Genomic DNA, 18928 nt, shown 5'->3' with positions numbered 1-18928 from the left:
ACAAGCTGGGCGACGGTAAACCAGTCCCAAGTCGTGTGAAATGAATCCCGAATTATTTATTTTCTCGGCATCAAGTGCAACTTTCTGGACCGATTTTGATGGATTCAAAGATAAATCATTACTTGTTATTTTCTGGTTCTATTTATCATAGTTCAAAGAATTTAGGGTGACCATTGAAAAACGATTTTTATTACACAATTTATTCGAACCAGCATTCATTATTGTAGTCCATTTTGTTTAAACGCTTATATGGTAAGTAGGTAAAACGAGCTATATCTAATGCAAATGAATTACTTAAAATCAAAATCTAGCTAAAAACTGAACCTTCAGTTACTAATATAATTGCACCAAGTCGTAACAGAGAAAATGCTTAGTAAATAACTTATACTAAACTCGCCTAAAGTATGATTCGTAAATAAAAAATATATCTTGATTTAATTATATATTAATTTTGATTTCTCGAATAAATATTTCAACAACTTTCATTCCCAGAAACTGACATATAACCATACTTCAAGTTTTAATAATACTTAACAACTAAATAAAATCATTCATAGCGTTCTCACTAACATAAACATTATTATTATGTATAACCTAGAGACTAATTCCAAGGGTAGTCAGCATGACTCCAAACACTGAGTCAGCACTTCACGACCGACAGTCGAAATAAACACACACAATCAAATTCCCGACCAACTACACGCGAGGAATAATTTCATTGAAACAATATAATTGTAAAAAATACATTCTCTGTAAAATAATAGTAAAATAGTTATCTGAAAGGAAACAACAAGGAATAATAAAGAAATAAAAATATAGAATGTGTGCTATTTGCTAAGCTAGATATCGTTGAGGGTGCCGTTGACTACGAAGCTCTTCACTTCAGTGGTATTCCTGGAGTCGTAGTCGGAGATCTCCTCGATGACTAAGTCGTCAGTTTTAACCGGTATGGGAGGCAGGAGGTCAAGCAGTTCGCCGAGCTTGCGGCTCGTGGAGATCAGCGTGTTGGTGAGGAAGCTTTTTTCGTTCATGATATCGCCATCGTCTTCGGTTTTGAACTTATCTATCTTGTAATAAGGTTCATAGTTCTCCTCCTTGACGATAGGCGGCATGTATTCGCCGTCGTTGTAATCGAGGTCGTGTTTTTTCATGCGTTTCTTCAAGTTTGGGGGCCAGTCCTCATCGATTGGAAGGTCCACGTAGCCTCCGGCGAGCACCTTGTGTGTCTCCGTGTTCTTGACGACTTGGTAGTCGTGGTCCGAGTGTGGGCGGTTGAATGTGATCAGCTCATCCATATTGAACTCTCCGTCGTCTATGACGGTCTCGTCGAGCGCCATTTCTGGAGAAAAAAGAACAGAATCGTTAACAAATTGTTTGATGAACTGAACGAAAAATTGCAAACTTATGTAAAAGGTTTTTTGGATCAGCTTTCTAAAGTGCACAGAATTACGTAACCTTTCATTGAAACTCGAAAAGTAGTGCAGCCGATTATGCATGGCGTTCGAAATGTTGCGCCGAGAAAGTCGATTCGTGAATTCGAGCATAACGAACATCAAAATTTACGTAAATTAAATTCGTGATAAGGACGTTATGTAAGTTGTAATAAATAGTTGTCAGGCACGTAAACATGGTACTTTCGAATGAATTCACGAATGTAGTGTATGACCTTAGTCACGATTGAGATAGTTAAACACTATTATCTATGCCGCATGGAAACTTGAAAGTGATAATTGTTATCTTTCGGTCGCGGTCCAAATAAAAACAAGGTGCTCAATTTCTTTTTATAGATGCACGTAGCGTACTATTTGTGGACTTTTGTGACTGATTGACCGGTACAGCTATAACTATTTTAAGCTATGCCATTTATTAGTGAACTAGTTTTGTTCTACGCATTCAAATCCTGTTTCGTAACATACGTTTGTCCAACTCCGTTTTTTGTATAAGATCTTTCAAATCCTGTTTGTAAAGTTCAAAATTTGTTATACAATAATTTGACCTGCTAATGAGATTTTACATAAATGAGATTACTGCGTGCGTATTGAGTTTTTAGACAAGAACGAAATGCTTATGTAATCAATGTAAGCGATATCGCTATGTGTAACAAAGTTCACGACCGCATCAATCTGACTTATCTTCGGACAGCCCAGGAATCACTGGGACTTTTATTTACACTATGTTTTTAGCATCGCACATTATTAACAAGAATTGATATAAAAAAACTACCTGAAAAGATGGACGGCATATAAGAATTAGGGGGAGAACTATTCATAATTACCGTGTTGACATGTTTAGGTGCCTTCGGATGTCGTAGGTGCGCTCCAAAATTATTTGCGAGCCGCCATTGAGATTCGCGAAAACGACCTTATTTTATCGCAGCTAATTGAAGTCCTAACCGATTATCGACAACGGCGGCTGTTCTCATGTAAGGAGGAGGTAAGCAGCTACTTACTATTGGAAGCGGAGAGCAGCGCCCTAGTGACGGCGGGCGACGAGGGCGGCGTGTCGGCGGCGCGGGGACGGATCTCCTCGCGCATGGACGGCAGCGCCACCAGCGCCACGGAGAGCAGCAGCACTAGCAGACACGTGGCTGGCTGCGCTGTCTTGTTTGTGGAGCCGCCTGTCACGCCTGTTAGCACGTTCTGGAAGGAAAAGAGGGATTTGGTCAACTTTTATATAGGTAGGTATGTGGCTCAAGATCTATCCCATCTCCCTAAAATGAGAAGAGGGATGTAGTGGTGAGAATATGGAGTAGTACCAGGTGATCGAGAGCGTCAAAAATAAAATAGAAAAATGGAGAAGAAAAATCAGGAAAGCTGACCCAAACACGTACAGCGGCCGGAAAGGGAGCGAGCGGTCAACTATTTTGAATAACTTTATATTAAATTCTTTTCGTAAACTATACAGTTATGAACCTATTCAGGCATCGCACACATGATAGGGCTGTTATTTTTCAGTATTGTGTCAATAGGGCCGAGGGCAAGTTGAGACACTATTATAACAACTGAATACATACAGCATAGTAACAAATTCACGGTATTTTCATGGTGGAATGAAAAGTAAGTTGATTTTAAATCATATTCAAATTGTAAAACTTATATGAATTTCGGCACTTCATTGACAAGCAACACCATTCTTTCGTTAACTGTAATTTAAGACAATGCATTTAATGATTGTTTCTCTGTCATTGTTGTTATCATTAGTAGGGCAGATTGAACAAGAACTTGATTGGCACAATTGGTTGGTCATAGCAATAATAGTAAATTATAAAAATAGATGCACTTCTATTTGCATTTTGTTTTGTTAAAACAAAATGTAGTGTAAGAGTATAGTCTAGTCTAATTTCTATGAACCAAAAATCTAAGTATCAGGACCATCAATCTTACAAATTCTTATTAATAACTACTGAATTGATAAAATTCTGATGAAACTTGTCAACAATTTAGCTAATAAGGCTACTTTCTATCCATGTATGGGAAGAAGTTTTTTCAGGACGCGGGTAGAAGCTAGTCACAATTTATAACTGAGATACCTTCATAGGTGTAGCACTCGGTCACTAACCTTAAAATACTGAACATCAGCAGAACAACTAACTCGACATTCTATCCAACAAATACAAAGAAAAAAAAATACTGTCATACTGACGTAAATATTACGAAAGTATGAATCATCTAGCTACTGGCTTCGTGTTCGATACACAGTGTTCCACGTCAATCTGAGTCATAGAGATGGTCACTGCTTAGCTTAGCTCAAATATTTTTATATTGCATTATTTAATATTAGTTTTTTTTCGCGGTTTCATCCGCTTACCGAGGCACTTTTGCATGTACCCGGATACCAGTACCTATATGGCCTATGTCTCATGAATGTAGCTTCCCGTATTTTTAAAATTTTCAAAAATATGATTCCTCTAAATAGTATTATAAGTTTAGTGGACTCAAGATTTCACATAAACGCCCTCATAACTTTTGTCACATTGGCATATTATCCAACTCTATATAATTATATTACATAGTAGAAGAAGCCTTATTCAAATTTACTTTTAAATTAATTGAAAAGATCCTCAAATGTTAATCACTGCGAATTTTTAAGACCACTGCCATTCAAAATGATAGCTGACATTATATTAAAAACCAGTTTGACTCGATCTGAATGGCGGTATGAAATATTGCGACAATAATAGTTGGCACTAGTTAGATATAAATGATAGGCAGAACTTTCGGTGTTACGTAACACTAGTGCAACTAGAACGGATTAGAAATGGCATCGGGGCTATTGTTGTCGATATTGCTATCCCGCTTAAGTAAGTAAGAGAGTGAAAGGCGAATATCGGTAATTTCTAATCTATTGTCCAAATGTGGTCTTGACTTTTAAGACTGCTTATTGTTTGAATTTGTAAGTTCAGCATCTATCACAAATCTACATCAGCTTTAGGTATCTAATGAAATGTCGATAGATCGAGATGAATATGACTTTACCTCGTGTATAATTTTTCAAGTATGCATTTTCAATTAAATAAATCTTTTGAATACATATTTGCCGAGTCTTAGGCTTGGCCACTTATGAATTCAGACAATAACTATTGCATCTAAAAGGAAGAAAAGGAGACGCAACAGTGCAATAAGAAGACAAACTCTTGCCTAAATATGAAATACAACAGAAGATTTCACACCAGTTCATCAAATCATTTCCTGGCAATTTGAATCTGATGTAAAAGTATCAAGACTTATCACGCTCCATTTGTCAGAACAAAAAGGTTGTTTTACATAAAAATGGGTATAAAAACCAGTATTTACATAAACACTATTTACCTGTAATCTCTTTAGTTGCGCGGACAGAGATTGGTTCTGTGATTGCAGAATCTTTATCCTCCGAATGAGCGTCTGATTTTCCGCTGTGCATTGTTTAACTCTGGAACAATGGACAAATTGCTGTTATTTCCTTAAGCTGTGACGGGGTTTCGTGTTATTAAAATATATTGGCTTGTTGAGTGTCATTTTATTAATTGTGAGTTTAAATTTTAATATAAATACTGGTATTAACTTCTGGATTTATATTGAATAACTTTTATATGTGTATTTGAGTACCTGTAAAACATCTTGTGGTAACGATAAAAAGAGATGTTATAGATTCATTTACCTAAGCTAGTATTATTAACAAGATAACTTGGTACTTAAAAATGTTTCTTTTCCGAGTTTCAGAACAGTCTAGTTCATTTTGCACCTGAATAAGCAATTGTATCAAGAATTTCAGAATACATTTGTCTCAAGGACACTTGCAATACTGTAAACAGTTTAAACTTGTACACTTGCAGTCTAAAGGCTTTTCATAATATACTCTAGATTTTCTTCAATAACTACTGCCTTCCGTGTAGTAAAGTGCATAATTGCATGATTTTTCGCAATGTCCCGTTGCAGCCTTCTACAGTCATAGCGTGCAGAACATTGCTTCATAAGAATTACAATTAGAAAAGATTTAAAATATAAATTAAAAATCATGTCTTTCTGACTGACAGTGAAATGAAAATAAATACAATGAATAAAATAATTAACTACAGTACGCTGAAAAAAGAAAACAAAACTGCAAAATGAGTACCTAATTCGTAAAATGAACAGTTTAGCTTCAACACGTCGACTCAAAACCAGTTTATTAGCATTTTCAGCCCATTCCGTAACCAAAATAATATTCCAAATTCGCAAAACTGGTCTCTTGCCTTTAAGGAGGATGTCAAACTGAATGATTTTGCTTTCAATTTCTACTCACGTCTTACAAAAAATATATACATATAGTCACGATCGGAGAGATTGGATTGACGTTTCATAGGACTTTCAAAGTGCACTTAAATCTGAACACACACATTCTCTTTCTGCTAATTAAGTTTTAACTTTAATAAACGGTTAAAATACAACTGGCAAGTGAAAGTACTGAAATGGCACATTTTGATAAAGCCAAAGTAGCTATATGACTGTCTACTTAATGAAATATGTATAAACGTGTTTTAATAACATTGGAATCATCAATTCACTTTGATCATGCGTATGAGCATTATAAAATCTCACGTGTATGAGTTTCTGAATGAGGAAATTCCCTTCTCAGAAGAACAGTGCTATTTAACATCTATAGGTTCTCAGAAGAACAGTGTTATTTCATATAGGATGATGATAAGAATAAAGATGTTGTAGCAAAAAGTATTTACCTGTCTTCGAGCCCGTCAACATACTCCTTCTTCCTTTTACGGGAATCTTGAGCTGAGATCTTATTTCTGATTTTGCGCCTGATCCTCTTCAATTCTCTCTCTTCGTGCTTAGTTAGGGGGTAGCTTGTGGGTAGAGTGATGCCTTCCTTGGCCAACAACCGTCGTTCCTCAGCAGTGAGAACTAAACGAGGGTAGCCATTCTTGCCGTCGGGGACTGCATCCTTGTGGTCGTCGTCGTCATCGCTCCGTTCGCTACCTGAGTCATCTGGATGGGACAATAAAGTTAGATTGGTATTTTGTAGGGAAATAAACTACTAAAATAGATTGGCTCATATTAAAGCCTATCGAAATTCGAAAGCAATTCGTGGAAATCTTAATATTGGGATCTCTCTATTTCGGCAAATACACTTAAAACATGATACATCGTGCACGCAATGTTATATACAGTTTTGTCATTGCATATGAAGGCGCCAGAATAAATTCAATTGGACAATTGCATAACCTATTATTTGCACACAAAAGCATCGGCACTGGCAATTTACTACATAATAGGAGGCGTAACAAACCCGTCTTTGCAGGCAAAATTTTCGGACAACCAGATTTAAAAATATCACCAATTAAATAAATTGAAACCTTTGATAGACCTTGGCCTTATTTCAAACTTTCTTAAGTCCCAACCCTACAGTTAACGATCCAGTTAAATCCAGTTATTAAATAAGACATCGTTAAATATCATCTATCAATTATGGAGACAGTTTCGACTTTCGTTTGAGACACATTTGGAATCTATTTCTGTACGGCATTAAAGAAAGTAAATATTTAACGAGTCTATTGACTAGAAAAACCGGTTGTTATGTCACCACGATCGAACAATTGTAAGCTATCATAAAGGTGCCTAATACGTTACTGGTATAACGGACTATATTTGCGTGCGGTTTAGCATTTTTTGTGGCTTAGATCTTTTTTTGTCATGACAAATCCGGTGCGTTCTGAATGGGACACCTGTTTGACGTGGCTTATTGATGATAAGATCAAAACAACAATAGCTGTAAATTCACGCCTACAAATACCGTATAGGTAGCTACTTAAATGTTCTTCAAACGTTTACATCTGAAAAATGAAATATCATGCAAATAAAACGTTTCTCACCGCAATTGTTTCCACTGTGGTCGTAATCATAATCGCGCGCCTCAACCTTCAAGTCTTGCAGTTTGCTCTGCGACAACAGATTAGCTGCGGCCAATTTGATGTTAGAAGCGTTTTTCAAGTCCGCAGCGTTAATGATCTTTATGGATTTCAGGTCTTTCATGTCTTTTATCGTGACTGGTAGGAGGATAGAACGGGGGTTGCCGGCCATGGGAGCCACGCGGATCACTCGTCGTTGAGGGGCCACACTTTCTACTGGTTTGGAGTACACTTTAGTTTGCGGGTTCAGTACTTGAATGTTGGCGACCTTGACGGGTTTCTGCGGCTGTGCCTTGACTACCAACTGCGGTTTCGGTGTGCTTGTACTGGCTGGGATTTTGATAGTGGGCTTCTGGACTTTCGGTTGCACGGCTACCTGTGGCGTTTGGGAGAGACGCCGTTTTCTGTTGCCTTTACCTGAGATTAGGGATAGTCATTGTTTTTGAATAGTTCTACGTATGTAATTATTATTGATGAGTTGCTATAAGTATCATTATAAGTACAGCATTACGCAATTGACACAAATGAGTCAATACTGTTGTCTACTTATTAGTGAACAGTTTCAGAGTACATTGACCAATAAATTGTTTGTTGCGCAAATACTGAGACATATTTATCAGAATTCCATTCAAATAAAATGTCTATTCACATGAAAGCAGCGGTGATACAATTACCAAAAAATCTTTTTTGACATTAATATATTGACTCATTGAAAGCAATAAATAGAATATTATATTCGAAGGTCGGCTGAAATTCGATAAACGAAAAACAGATAATGTAATATAGGTATCTGGTATTGAAATTATATAAAGCGTTTGACTTGAAGTCTTAGATAAGAGAGTCTAGTTCTGTATGTAGGCAGGCTTGTTATTCGCGAACAGCGGGCAAGCCACGTGCTACTGGATATTTACATAAGTCGATCTTGTCTGATTTCTGCGCAATACATTTATATTTTGCGTATCTATTTTTTTCTGTATATTTTGAGGAACGAAATTGAGTATTATGTGCCTAATAGTACATGATTTATGCAACAGTTTTTGCTAGAGATATCACAGACGGTATGCCCTTTTACTGACTTTGAAACTGCGTTATACGTTTATTAGCTTTATTCCGTCACGCTAACATGTTTTAAAATACCTGTGCAATGTGCATTTGCTACGGTAGGTTAAGGCTAAAAAAATCTTACATTATTTTTTGGTAAAGGAAAATCTCATGAAATAATAATAGTACGACTCTTAGTTTTCGATTGGTATCTCGTTTTTAGTTTTTTACGAAACAAAATTTTGAACAACATAGTCATTAATTTCAATGTCATACGTTAATTATCATTTATGTAGATATGAGTAATTTCTACCTAAACGAAAATATAAGGGTCTGATACGCAAAATAACACATTTTATGCAAAATGAAAATGTTTTGTGGAAAAGTCTCCAAACACCTACTTAACAACTAAAAATCTTCAAAAAACAACTCACCAGGACTTTGGAATGTATTTTTGTTAAGGAATCCGGGAACAACATTCTGTTCAAAGTTCAGCATATCAAAGGTCTCATCGACGACTTCGCTTGAAGAGTTGGAGCCATCGCTGGAGTCCTGGATGATCACATCCTGACTGGTGCCAGGACTGGTGGGCTCCAGGCCTATGGGGGAGGCGCCGGCATCCTCGTCACAAGAGTTCTGGATCAGGAATGGGGATAGTTGCTGCTCGAAGTCACTGTTGAAGAAGGAGTTAATAAGTCATGTGTCTTTCTATAGATTTACTTTCTCGGGCATAAGGGGTTCTTTTAGTATTACAGAATTTCGATTTTTGTTTGAATTGCTGCAGAAACTTAGTACACTTTTTTTTTGTAAAATGTGTGCAAAAGTATAATTAATAAATAAAATTAAAAAGCAATTTTTTATGAACATGACTGATATTAAAAGACTCCATCTGTAATCCTAATATAGGTGAAAACACGGAGGTTAAATATCTATCGAATGTTTAATACCAAACCACATTCCTAAGTCAAGAAAGTGTAGAAAATAAAACTTCACCATTTCACGGTATAAGTTATGTTATCAATACTAGAAACAAGTAGTAGCCATGACCTTGGTTTCCACAGCAAGGTCACATTGAAAACCGCAAAGCATGTTTAAATCGATAGCATGGTTTTAAAAACGAGTTCAAAGTACTAAAACCATAAAATGATCCACGGGAAGGAAAATCACATCTTTATACCCGACTTTCCAGAAAAGTGTATGTTTTTAATACATCAGACAGTATATTTTCATAAATTAATATTCAAGTAGGACTTTACCAAGAATTACCATACATCAAAATGATGGCTAAACACACGCTAGACCCAAGAGAATTTCGTACTTTGTAGTTCCAAGTATTAAGATTACATGGAAAATATCTGGGACCTTATGACATTTTAAACGTGTATTACTGATATCTTACCTATAAACATATCTCGGATATACTCGTGTAAGCAGATTTTTTCTAATCTTTAGCATTACAAATTAACTTGTGAAAACATCCTACAGAATTTATTCCTGCTTGGGAATCATAAACGACGCTGTTGTTTCCTATGGCTATCGATCTCCAATGCACTTGACATCGTATTAAGGATTCATTCAGGTCGGTCTTCATAATTAATACAGTATAAAACACAGAAAAGGTGATTTGCTAGAAATACACACTTATACATAAGAGTTTGTCGTTGTTAATGAGTTATCATTTCTAATAAAGCATTTATATGGCATATAGGTAGGTATTGGAGGACATATCTGACCTACATAACAGTAACAAATGCTACAGCAATTAATAGCAACATTTTGTATGAAACAACTATCATGACAATAAAAGTGCTCTGGCACTCTGCCACGTATCAAAATCAATTCTATGCCCATCTAAGCAAAGAAAGTAAGAAAATAAACGGAAATAACGGTTGAATGTCACCCTATTCGTGAGATAAGAGTGAATGGAAAGATGTAGGTTACGATGTCTAGTTGAAATGGGGTGAATGCGAATGTGAAGGGGTGACGCGTACGGCCGAATGCGATGTTGCAAATCGAAATATGGGCGGAACGAGAGTTTAAGGTGAATTCAATATTTAGAGAATATAAGGAGTTACTATAGTTAGTTAATGTTACTTGTGAGATGACGGCAGATAGAAGCGTATGGAAGAAGAAAACATGCTGCGCCGACCCCAAATAAAATTGGGATAAGGGCAGGAGGATGATGATGATGATGATGATGATGAAGGAGTTCTACATTTTTTTATCTGAGTATATACAGGTATTATCATTGCCAAAGTACAGTTAAAGTACATCAAACAAGAGCCCCTTTAAACCAAACCGGTTTGAACGGAGCTCCATTTTTGAGATAATCAATATGGCGAACTAAAAAAGAGGTATCCAATTATTGAATCTACATAATATCTACTGCTCTTACGATCCTTTAGAAAACGCACAGTACCTACCTAAAAAGAGCCGTGACTAAAAATAAAAATATGCGTGTTTTAATAACATTTCTTTCTAGCTTATCAGCGATTTACGCAGCGCACTGAGGTAGTAACAGTCAAACGCAAAATCGGAAATAAGTAGTTTTACGATTAGAATATTGAGAAAAATAATTTGAAAACATGAAACATGAACAATCTTGATACTTTAATTTGTTGCATTTATTATATGTATATTCGCCATTTTAAGCCTACGGTTAATAATTGTTCGTCGTGGGTTGCTCTCAAAATTTGACGGGTCTGACAATAAGTGAAAGGCAAATATGACTAACGAACGAAGATCTCAACACGTAGGCAATCTTGGTAGACTTTAGCGCTTTCCAGAATGTTCATTACATTCAGCAATTTAAATAATATAATTGCTGACATTATTAAACGAATAAGATAGTAAGCAATGCGATAATTTGGAACGAGCTACGATTGCACTTTCAGTGAATTTGGGTTATCAAAAGTATTGCGCGAGTATTATTTTCGCTTCACGTTTACATTATCAACAAAACATTTTAAAATAACATAAAATTGTGAATAGATTGCCGCATTATCAGCTACGATACTTTTTAATCAGTTCTTATTAAAATCATAGTATCTACGTGATAATTAGCGGTTTTACCATTTATATCAAAGTTTTGACTACGGAAGTACGATAAAGGGATTGGTAAATCCCATTATAAATTATTGACTTGAGCAGTTTATTGTATAACCCTGAAATAAAGGACAACAACTGATGCAGAGGTCATCAGAAAGGGCGATGCAAGTTTTTTCTCCATACCATCTTAGGAGTGCACAAACAATAATTTTATCTCGACGACTTAATGTGATAAGAAGTGCAGTAAATATCTTAAAAGTATTGTCGAAGCTATAAAAATAAAATAAGAGCTATCTACTCATACTTGGAAACTGCTCGACTCAGTTATTGCAGCATACAGGTAAATGATACAGGATAAAATAAACCTTTTATCGTCGTCCGGTAAAATTGCACAAAGAATTTATGCTCGTCTAGTTTACGAATCGTGGCCAGTATACTTGAAAAGGTAAAATTACTACAGCTCTATTAATTTGAAAATACTGGCAAATAGAACACTATATAGGTATAAGAGGAAATTATAAATCAGAATGTAAACTAAGGCTACTTTGAAATAAAGACAAACTAGCAAAGGGTGAACGCCACGTATTAAAACCTCCTTCGTATGCTAATACCCTAAGAGCAGAAGGCTGATGAAATTCACGCGAAATATTATAATTCTGACTCAGACTATACGTAGATAGACCCAACTTTAATGTTTATATCAGCTTCAAAATAAATAGGAATATCGTCTATTGCAATAGAATATAAAATACAAAAAGGATAGATTACATTACATGGAATAGTATAAAAAATAGATTTATCTTGAAAGGGTTGTGTTTTACCAAAAATTGGATTTGATCGAACTGAATCGGTCCAGCCAGCCATTTCATACGTGACTGACAAAAGTGTCTCATTCGCAATTCAATAACTTTGGTCAATCCATCGTATTGATTTATTGATTAACAAACAACCCTTTTTCTAAGACATCCAATTGAATACATTTTTGGAAAGGTCAAAACCAACAGTTCTATGATGGGTTTTTAATTTCTCTTCAATTTATCACCCTGTATATGCGTCATTTTATTACATGAATATAAAATGTTATTTAACCTAGATAAGCCCTTAGTCAACCTGTCCCGTTGTTTCAACAGCCGCGGCGTACTTGAATGGCGTGTCTAGAAACGTTTACACGGGCCATTGTATATAACTTATTGATATAGCATCCATGTATTTACGTAGATAGGTTGCTACACGTGCTGACCTCAATGCTACAAATGTAGTTCAACCTTTTTACTTTGTTTTCTATTTTATAGGTAGCTATGTGAGAGCAAGTGATTATGGTATCTGTTTATAATTTGAATATCTGAAAGAGTAAATATTGATAACGGTTATATGTACCTAATATGATATGTATGACGACATAACTGTTTGTAGAGAGTAGAGAACAACAGTACTTATTCCTGAGATGTACCTGGCCTAGCTACATAAAAAAGGTACCAGGACTGCATAAAAGGACTGGCTAGCAACAATACGAAACACTTGGTAGGTACACCATTTTATCGCATGCATCCTCCGACGCGTATGACATGTTCTAACCTCTGTCTATTATAAAAAAATAAATTCTTATCGCGTCCCGCGTTACAGCCGGCACTGATTGGAATACTAAACACCAAGTGTCACTAACATTTACGCTTCACAAAAATAAATTGGTGAGACGCTCACAAATTGCACCAACAGACGCTTGAGTCATTGCCTTCTTAACGGACCTATGATTGGAGGCAATAGATAAAATGTATTGTCGTTAACGTTCACTCGTATCTTCGCGCAAATTACGCCAATAAAACTAACAAAGCAGCTTTTATTAAACGCAGTTCAATGATATTGTATTGAAATCTCATATTTTTCTAGTGGTTATTACTTAGTCTCCAAAGAAAGCGATAAGAAAGGCAATTAGTCATACTTATTGGCGACATTCCTGAAATAGCATTACTTACATCTATAGTAGACTCTGGTCTACTGGCTTCCTAAGCAAGCTAACGTACCCAAAAGGTCCCCAAATATAAGTTCTGAGCATGTTTACGAAACGCAAAGTTGTCTCACAGGTATTCAAACCTTGTTCATTAACCCGAGAATAGGGTGGACTTGTCCGACAACTTCACGATTTGATAATAGCCATTAGCGCCGCGCGAAAATGGCCTCTATTGTATGGCAATAAAGTTCCTTGAACTTGACTTAGCGGCACGCATGACAAATATGTACCTATGTTAAGCGAGATTTACTACAAATCTTTACTGCGTTCTTAGTTATATCATGGACACGAATATTTAATTCCACGACTATTTTCTTTAATCTAATAAACCAGATAGGTGAGAGGATTACACTAATTTAATGTTTAAATTGGGCCGATTTGAGTGTTCTACGCATTTCGCTTCTTGAGACCAAATGGAAGCCCACAGTTTTTTTTATATTTAAAATGCATGAATTTTACCACTACCACACAAAAATACTTGAATTAAATATATCGCTCTAAATTAAATTCTACTGCTTTTAGAATTAAATTTAAACATACAAGTTTTAGAGGAAGTTTCAGTTATCTGCAACGTTCGAAGTGCAAATATACCCAACTATAATTCTGCATTTACGTACAAGGATGACTAAGATCGCTGTTAAGCTCATTATATTATATCATTCGTTTAAACAGTACACAAGGCTGGTTTTATAATGCCACCAGCACCAGGTAATTGCGTTAAAACTCGTTATTTAACTCGACTAATTTCTTTTTGCGGTTTCACACGCGATACTCAGTTTTGTATTTATTTGCAAGTCTGTAAATACGATAATTTTAGACTAAAAAAAGTATTGGGTTCCATTATTTAAACCACACCGGTACAAACAACTTTTATAGGTATCACCTATGCTAATCAATTCCCCGAGATAATTTCTAGCAATTTATACAGTCCATAGTTCAATAGCAGAGATCAATGCTGCATACATTCTATGTTACCTAAGTCGTTATACAAATTGATACTGCCCGCATATTCATTAATAATCTTATGTAACGGCGTGCTCACTTATCAAGCTCATTTCAATTCAAATTCCGCTAAAATTCACAACAATTTGTGTGATAACAAGTCCTTGGTAGTTAACACTAATCAAAAACCCCAATGTATGCAAAATCGATTAGACTAGTGCTGATTCATTATGTAGTAGGTATGCAGTTGTGTTTGTGTGCAGCTGGCCTTATTAAAAAAATTATGTCGTCATCTGCCTAGCCTTTTCGTATATTGGGGTTGGCTTTCAGTCTAACCGAATGCAGCTGAGTACAAGCGTTTTACAAGGAGCAACTTCCCATCTGACCTCCTCTCCCAGTTACCTGGGCAACCCCGATACTCCTTGTTACAACTGGTCCCATACCGAAGGCCAAAGATGTTATTAGTAAAAAAATATTGTGCCAACTTACAATTCAGCCTGGTCGCTTGACAGCCCACTATCAGAACATGAGCTGCTGATAGCCTCCGAAGGTTGGGAGACATTGTCACACAGGTTGAAGTCGGGCATAGCATCCTCAAGGAAGTTGAGAGACCCTTGCTCCAAAGAGAATATATTCTCCAGCAGGTCATCTGATGTCGGCCAGGGGTCCGACTGTAAATAAAGATGGTTATTAGAACTTTGATGCTAATCCACAAATATTCTAAGGTAGGGTTTTCTATAGACATCTATGGTGGTAAACGAGCATAAAGTTTTTCAATTAGGTACAGGAGTAACGGGCAGCAGGTAACTATTAATTAGTTAATAACTTTTAGGAAATTAATTGTCAGTCAGTGACAAATAAGAGGAACTAAGTATTCTTCTAATATTTCTCATTAAAAATGTCCCCTAATTGAATAATTACATGAAAAGATATTTACTGATGAGATGTACGGTGTGTAGGTCATTAGTTAATGATTTATTTAATATCTTGGTCCTTGTGGAATAAAGAATATTCAAAAGCTATACCAGACCCAAAACTATAATTAACTAATACCAATATATCTAAAATCCAACAATAGAAAAAATCTTTAACATTTTTTTTAAATTAAAACAACTAGAAAATGCTTAGGGATAGCAAAAACAACATAATATAGGTACAATAACATTGGGTGGGATAGATACTTGTTTGTTTGCAATGCCAGGTTTTTATTGTGCAATGGTAAACACAATCCACCCTTTATCTGATGCAATGTATGCAAACATTGCTGACATCTAGACTAATAAGATAAAGAGGTAAATTACTTACAATAAATTCTGATTTACGTAACTAATATCTATAAATCTTTTGCTAAAACAGAGCTATGCTATTCCAAAGAGTCATGTGATATCTCATATCCATAAAACGTGGGCTCTATGAGACCAATAAAAATATTTTTTGCCTAGGTATATAATGTCAAAGCATTTCCTTACTTTTGTCGACAGCATACTCTATTTTCTCTTTTGCAACAAGTAAATGTTTGTAATTAAAGCATTCTCTAACATATTCAATTACATGACACAAATATTTAACTTATTAGCATTTTTACTATGTCCGTCTACAAGTCATTGTTGACTCTGACTTGTAAACAAGCAGTTCCTATTAGAAAGATCAGTATCCTAAAAGTCTGACTCATACAAGAATTCCCAAGGCCCAACAAGGTAAAATAAGTGAATTGTGAGTCAGTTCCGACTTTGCATTTAGCTTGATAATACTACTTTCATTTTCTTGAAGACTTCTTAGTGAAAGGAATAAAATTTCTAAAGTTTTATGAATTAAATATCATTGAATTTAATCTTTGAACAAATAGTGTGTGCAAATTAACAAAACAGTTGTTCTTATCATGTTTTGACTATTCTAATGTGGTTCCTGTATACCTGTTATCTTATATCACTTAGATTTAGATATTAACGCAGGTAGTTTATATTGATAAGAAGATGATTTACTTGCTAGTACTGATAACAGTTACTTAGTGGCCTTGCGAAATAAAAATAAATATGACTAACAAGAGGGTAGTTTATAAGTAAACAACATATTTTACCTCAAATAAAGACATTAAATCTAGTTTTTTATCCATTTTAAACACTTCACGTTTGCATGGATATTACATCAACACTATTAACATTGGTTGTTCACACAAAACTGTCCAGTTGAGGAAAAAACACTAAAATGTTTTGAAGCACTTTGTACGGTACACTGTATAATCCTGGTAATGGTAACTGAGTAATTGTGGTATACTTAAGTGAATATTAATAAAAAATTAAGCGGCATATGGATGTGGTAGCGACCGCATGGTGCCTAGCTGGCAAACTACAACTTGTTTACGCGGACTGCCGGCGCGGCGCAACTCCGTGACGCACTGCCCTAGGTAAAGATTACCACAACAACACGCTCGTTAGGGAAACCCTCGCTCCAATTAGCGGGAATTGACTAATTAGATAAGGAAGACACGGGAATGTAAGCTGTTGAGTCCGCGAGTGAACTACGTCCGTTCACGAAACCAAATGAACGTATAACGGTAAAAGTGGGAGCGTGAGTTCACGAAAGCTGCTTAGCGAGGTTCGACAATCGCCCGGCGATCACTATTACTTCACCGCACGTCTACCGCACCGCTCGTACACTCTAGCGACCCGGTTCATCACAATATCTGTGCGAAGCGCGATACCTTATCACCATACTGATTACTAAATGCGTAAGATACGAACCATTAAGCCGTCCTGTTGAAAGCTATCCATTTTATTCGTGTTCTTATTCACTTCGTCAAGCTCGTGGTCATTTCTTGTAAGATAATCCAAGATCTTGTTCACATCGTCATTGTAGAGAGTCATTTCGATCTGACAAGATCCACATTGAGGTCATCGTGACGAATTGCTTCTTTATAAACACAGATATTATTATTTTTTTTAACACTGAGAAAGTGAGAATGCTTTACAACGTATTTACAACATTTTTATTAATTTTACAATTTACAAACATCAGTTTACAAACTAAAAGCGACATGACATTTCCTCCCAACTTCCAACGTGGAAATAATGACGTCATGAAAGTAGGACACTTATCAATATTTCATTGGTCGCTCCTATGATAAAACAGTACAAATGATGTATGGCGCCATCTGTTAGAGTATGTTAGTACTACAGGCGGTAGCGTTTAGTTAGTTGCTGCGCTTAAGAATTGGCATTGAATTATATTAATTACATTCAATTTTATCGTTCTTTTTTACAGAATATGTATTTATTACTGCATAAAAATGAGACTCAATGATAAATCAGATCACCACTTTCACTGCTTGAAAGAAAAGGAATGTATGTTTGCTTATTTTCCGTAAGAAACAAAACGTGCGCCAAATTAAATATGGCGCCAAAGCAAGTAATATGCATCAAGTTAAATTGCAGCTTTTGTAAATTAAGTGAAACTTGGTATTTATGTAAAAATGTATTTATATTTAATTGAAACATTCTGTGAAAAATATTTTACATTTTATAACTTTATGCACTCAAACCATTTTTATTTTTGTTAAAGGAAGAAAGTTAGGATAGTTTAAAAACAACTTTTCAAAAAACCTTTAAAAAATGAACAGGACTACCTACTTTTTGAATGTTAGATGGGTAAGTGCTATTAAATTTCCCTTAAAATAGAGAATTTAAAACTATAAGTATTTATAAAGAATGGAATCTATAAGTAGGTACATTGTAATTACCTACTTCATGTAAGTACCTACTTCAAAGTTTCGGATAATGGATATAGGTAGGTATGACTTGGATTTTGAACTTGGCCCGGTGCTTGTTTAGCCTGGGACTTGATAGGTACCTACATAAACCTAATAGTGTGTTATACAGCCTTCTTGGATGCGCTATGTTGTCGTACCTACTTATGTCCTGTTTAAAAAAGTGTAGGTATAAGGTATCTATAAAGAAAAGTAAAGTTTTCTTTTTCTAGATACCCAACTAGCAAAATTCTCCTATAGCAATTGACTAATAAGATTACACGCCTTATAGAAATCTAGTAGACGCATTAACTTAGGCCACTGATCCTGCTAAAGCATCTTTTAAGATGATTTGCACTACAAGTACTTTCGACCGTATAGTTTAGTTTTATAAATGTCAATAGGATTATTTTACACGACTCTTACTAGAGCAGTCAGTCAGGATCAGTCTTATAAATGCAAGTTATAAAAGTTATTAGCAATGTGTGACTTTTGATCCGATAATCGCATTTAGTAAGATTGTTTTATCTTGTTAACGTCTTGTTTCATTCTTCTATAAGACATGCACTTCCTATAAATGCCACAGATAAAGCTGCTAGAGGTAAATATATTATAGAACAATTTTATCTTAGTCGTGACCCTTAACGGATTCTTAGCAGCAAGCTAGCATAGCCTCTGATTTTTATAAGTAAGGAACCTTGAAACTTAAATATGGTGGCGTAGGAATGTCATGTAAGCGTCTTAACTTAGATTAAAAAGTCATATAAAG

General features: G+C 35.5%; 1 protein-coding gene across 2 annotated transcripts; it reads right to left on the bottom strand.

Moving 5' to 3' along the window:
* Positions 1-184: 184 nt before the first annotated feature.
* Positions 185-17502, bottom strand: LOC110373846 (uncharacterized). Of its 2 annotated transcripts, none has more exons than XM_021331230.3 (8): positions 17159-17502; positions 14907-15088; positions 8854-9092; positions 7343-7795; positions 6194-6458; positions 4809-4908; positions 2450-2639; positions 185-1339 (listed from the first exon to the last, which is right to left on the bottom strand). In XM_021331230.3, exons 1-8 carry the CDS (start codon positions 17279-17281, stop codon positions 840-842), a joined length of 2052 nt encoding a protein of 683 aa, XP_021186905.2. In that variant the 5' UTR covers positions 17282-17502; the 3' UTR covers positions 185-839. The 2 variants fall into 2 exon arrangements, with proteins under 2 accessions (XP_021186905.2, XP_021186906.2); XM_021331231.3 differs by lacking the exon at positions 17159-17502 and adding an exon at positions 16495-17069.
* Positions 17503-18928: the final 1426 nt, after the last annotated feature.

This window comes from Helicoverpa armigera, chromosome 17, assembly GCF_030705265.1.
Source record: "Helicoverpa armigera isolate CAAS_96S chromosome 17, ASM3070526v1, whole genome shotgun sequence".
NCBI lineage: Eukaryota > Metazoa > Arthropoda > Insecta > Lepidoptera > Noctuidae > Helicoverpa > Helicoverpa armigera.
This window is presented reverse-complemented; position numbering and strand designations above follow the sequence as displayed.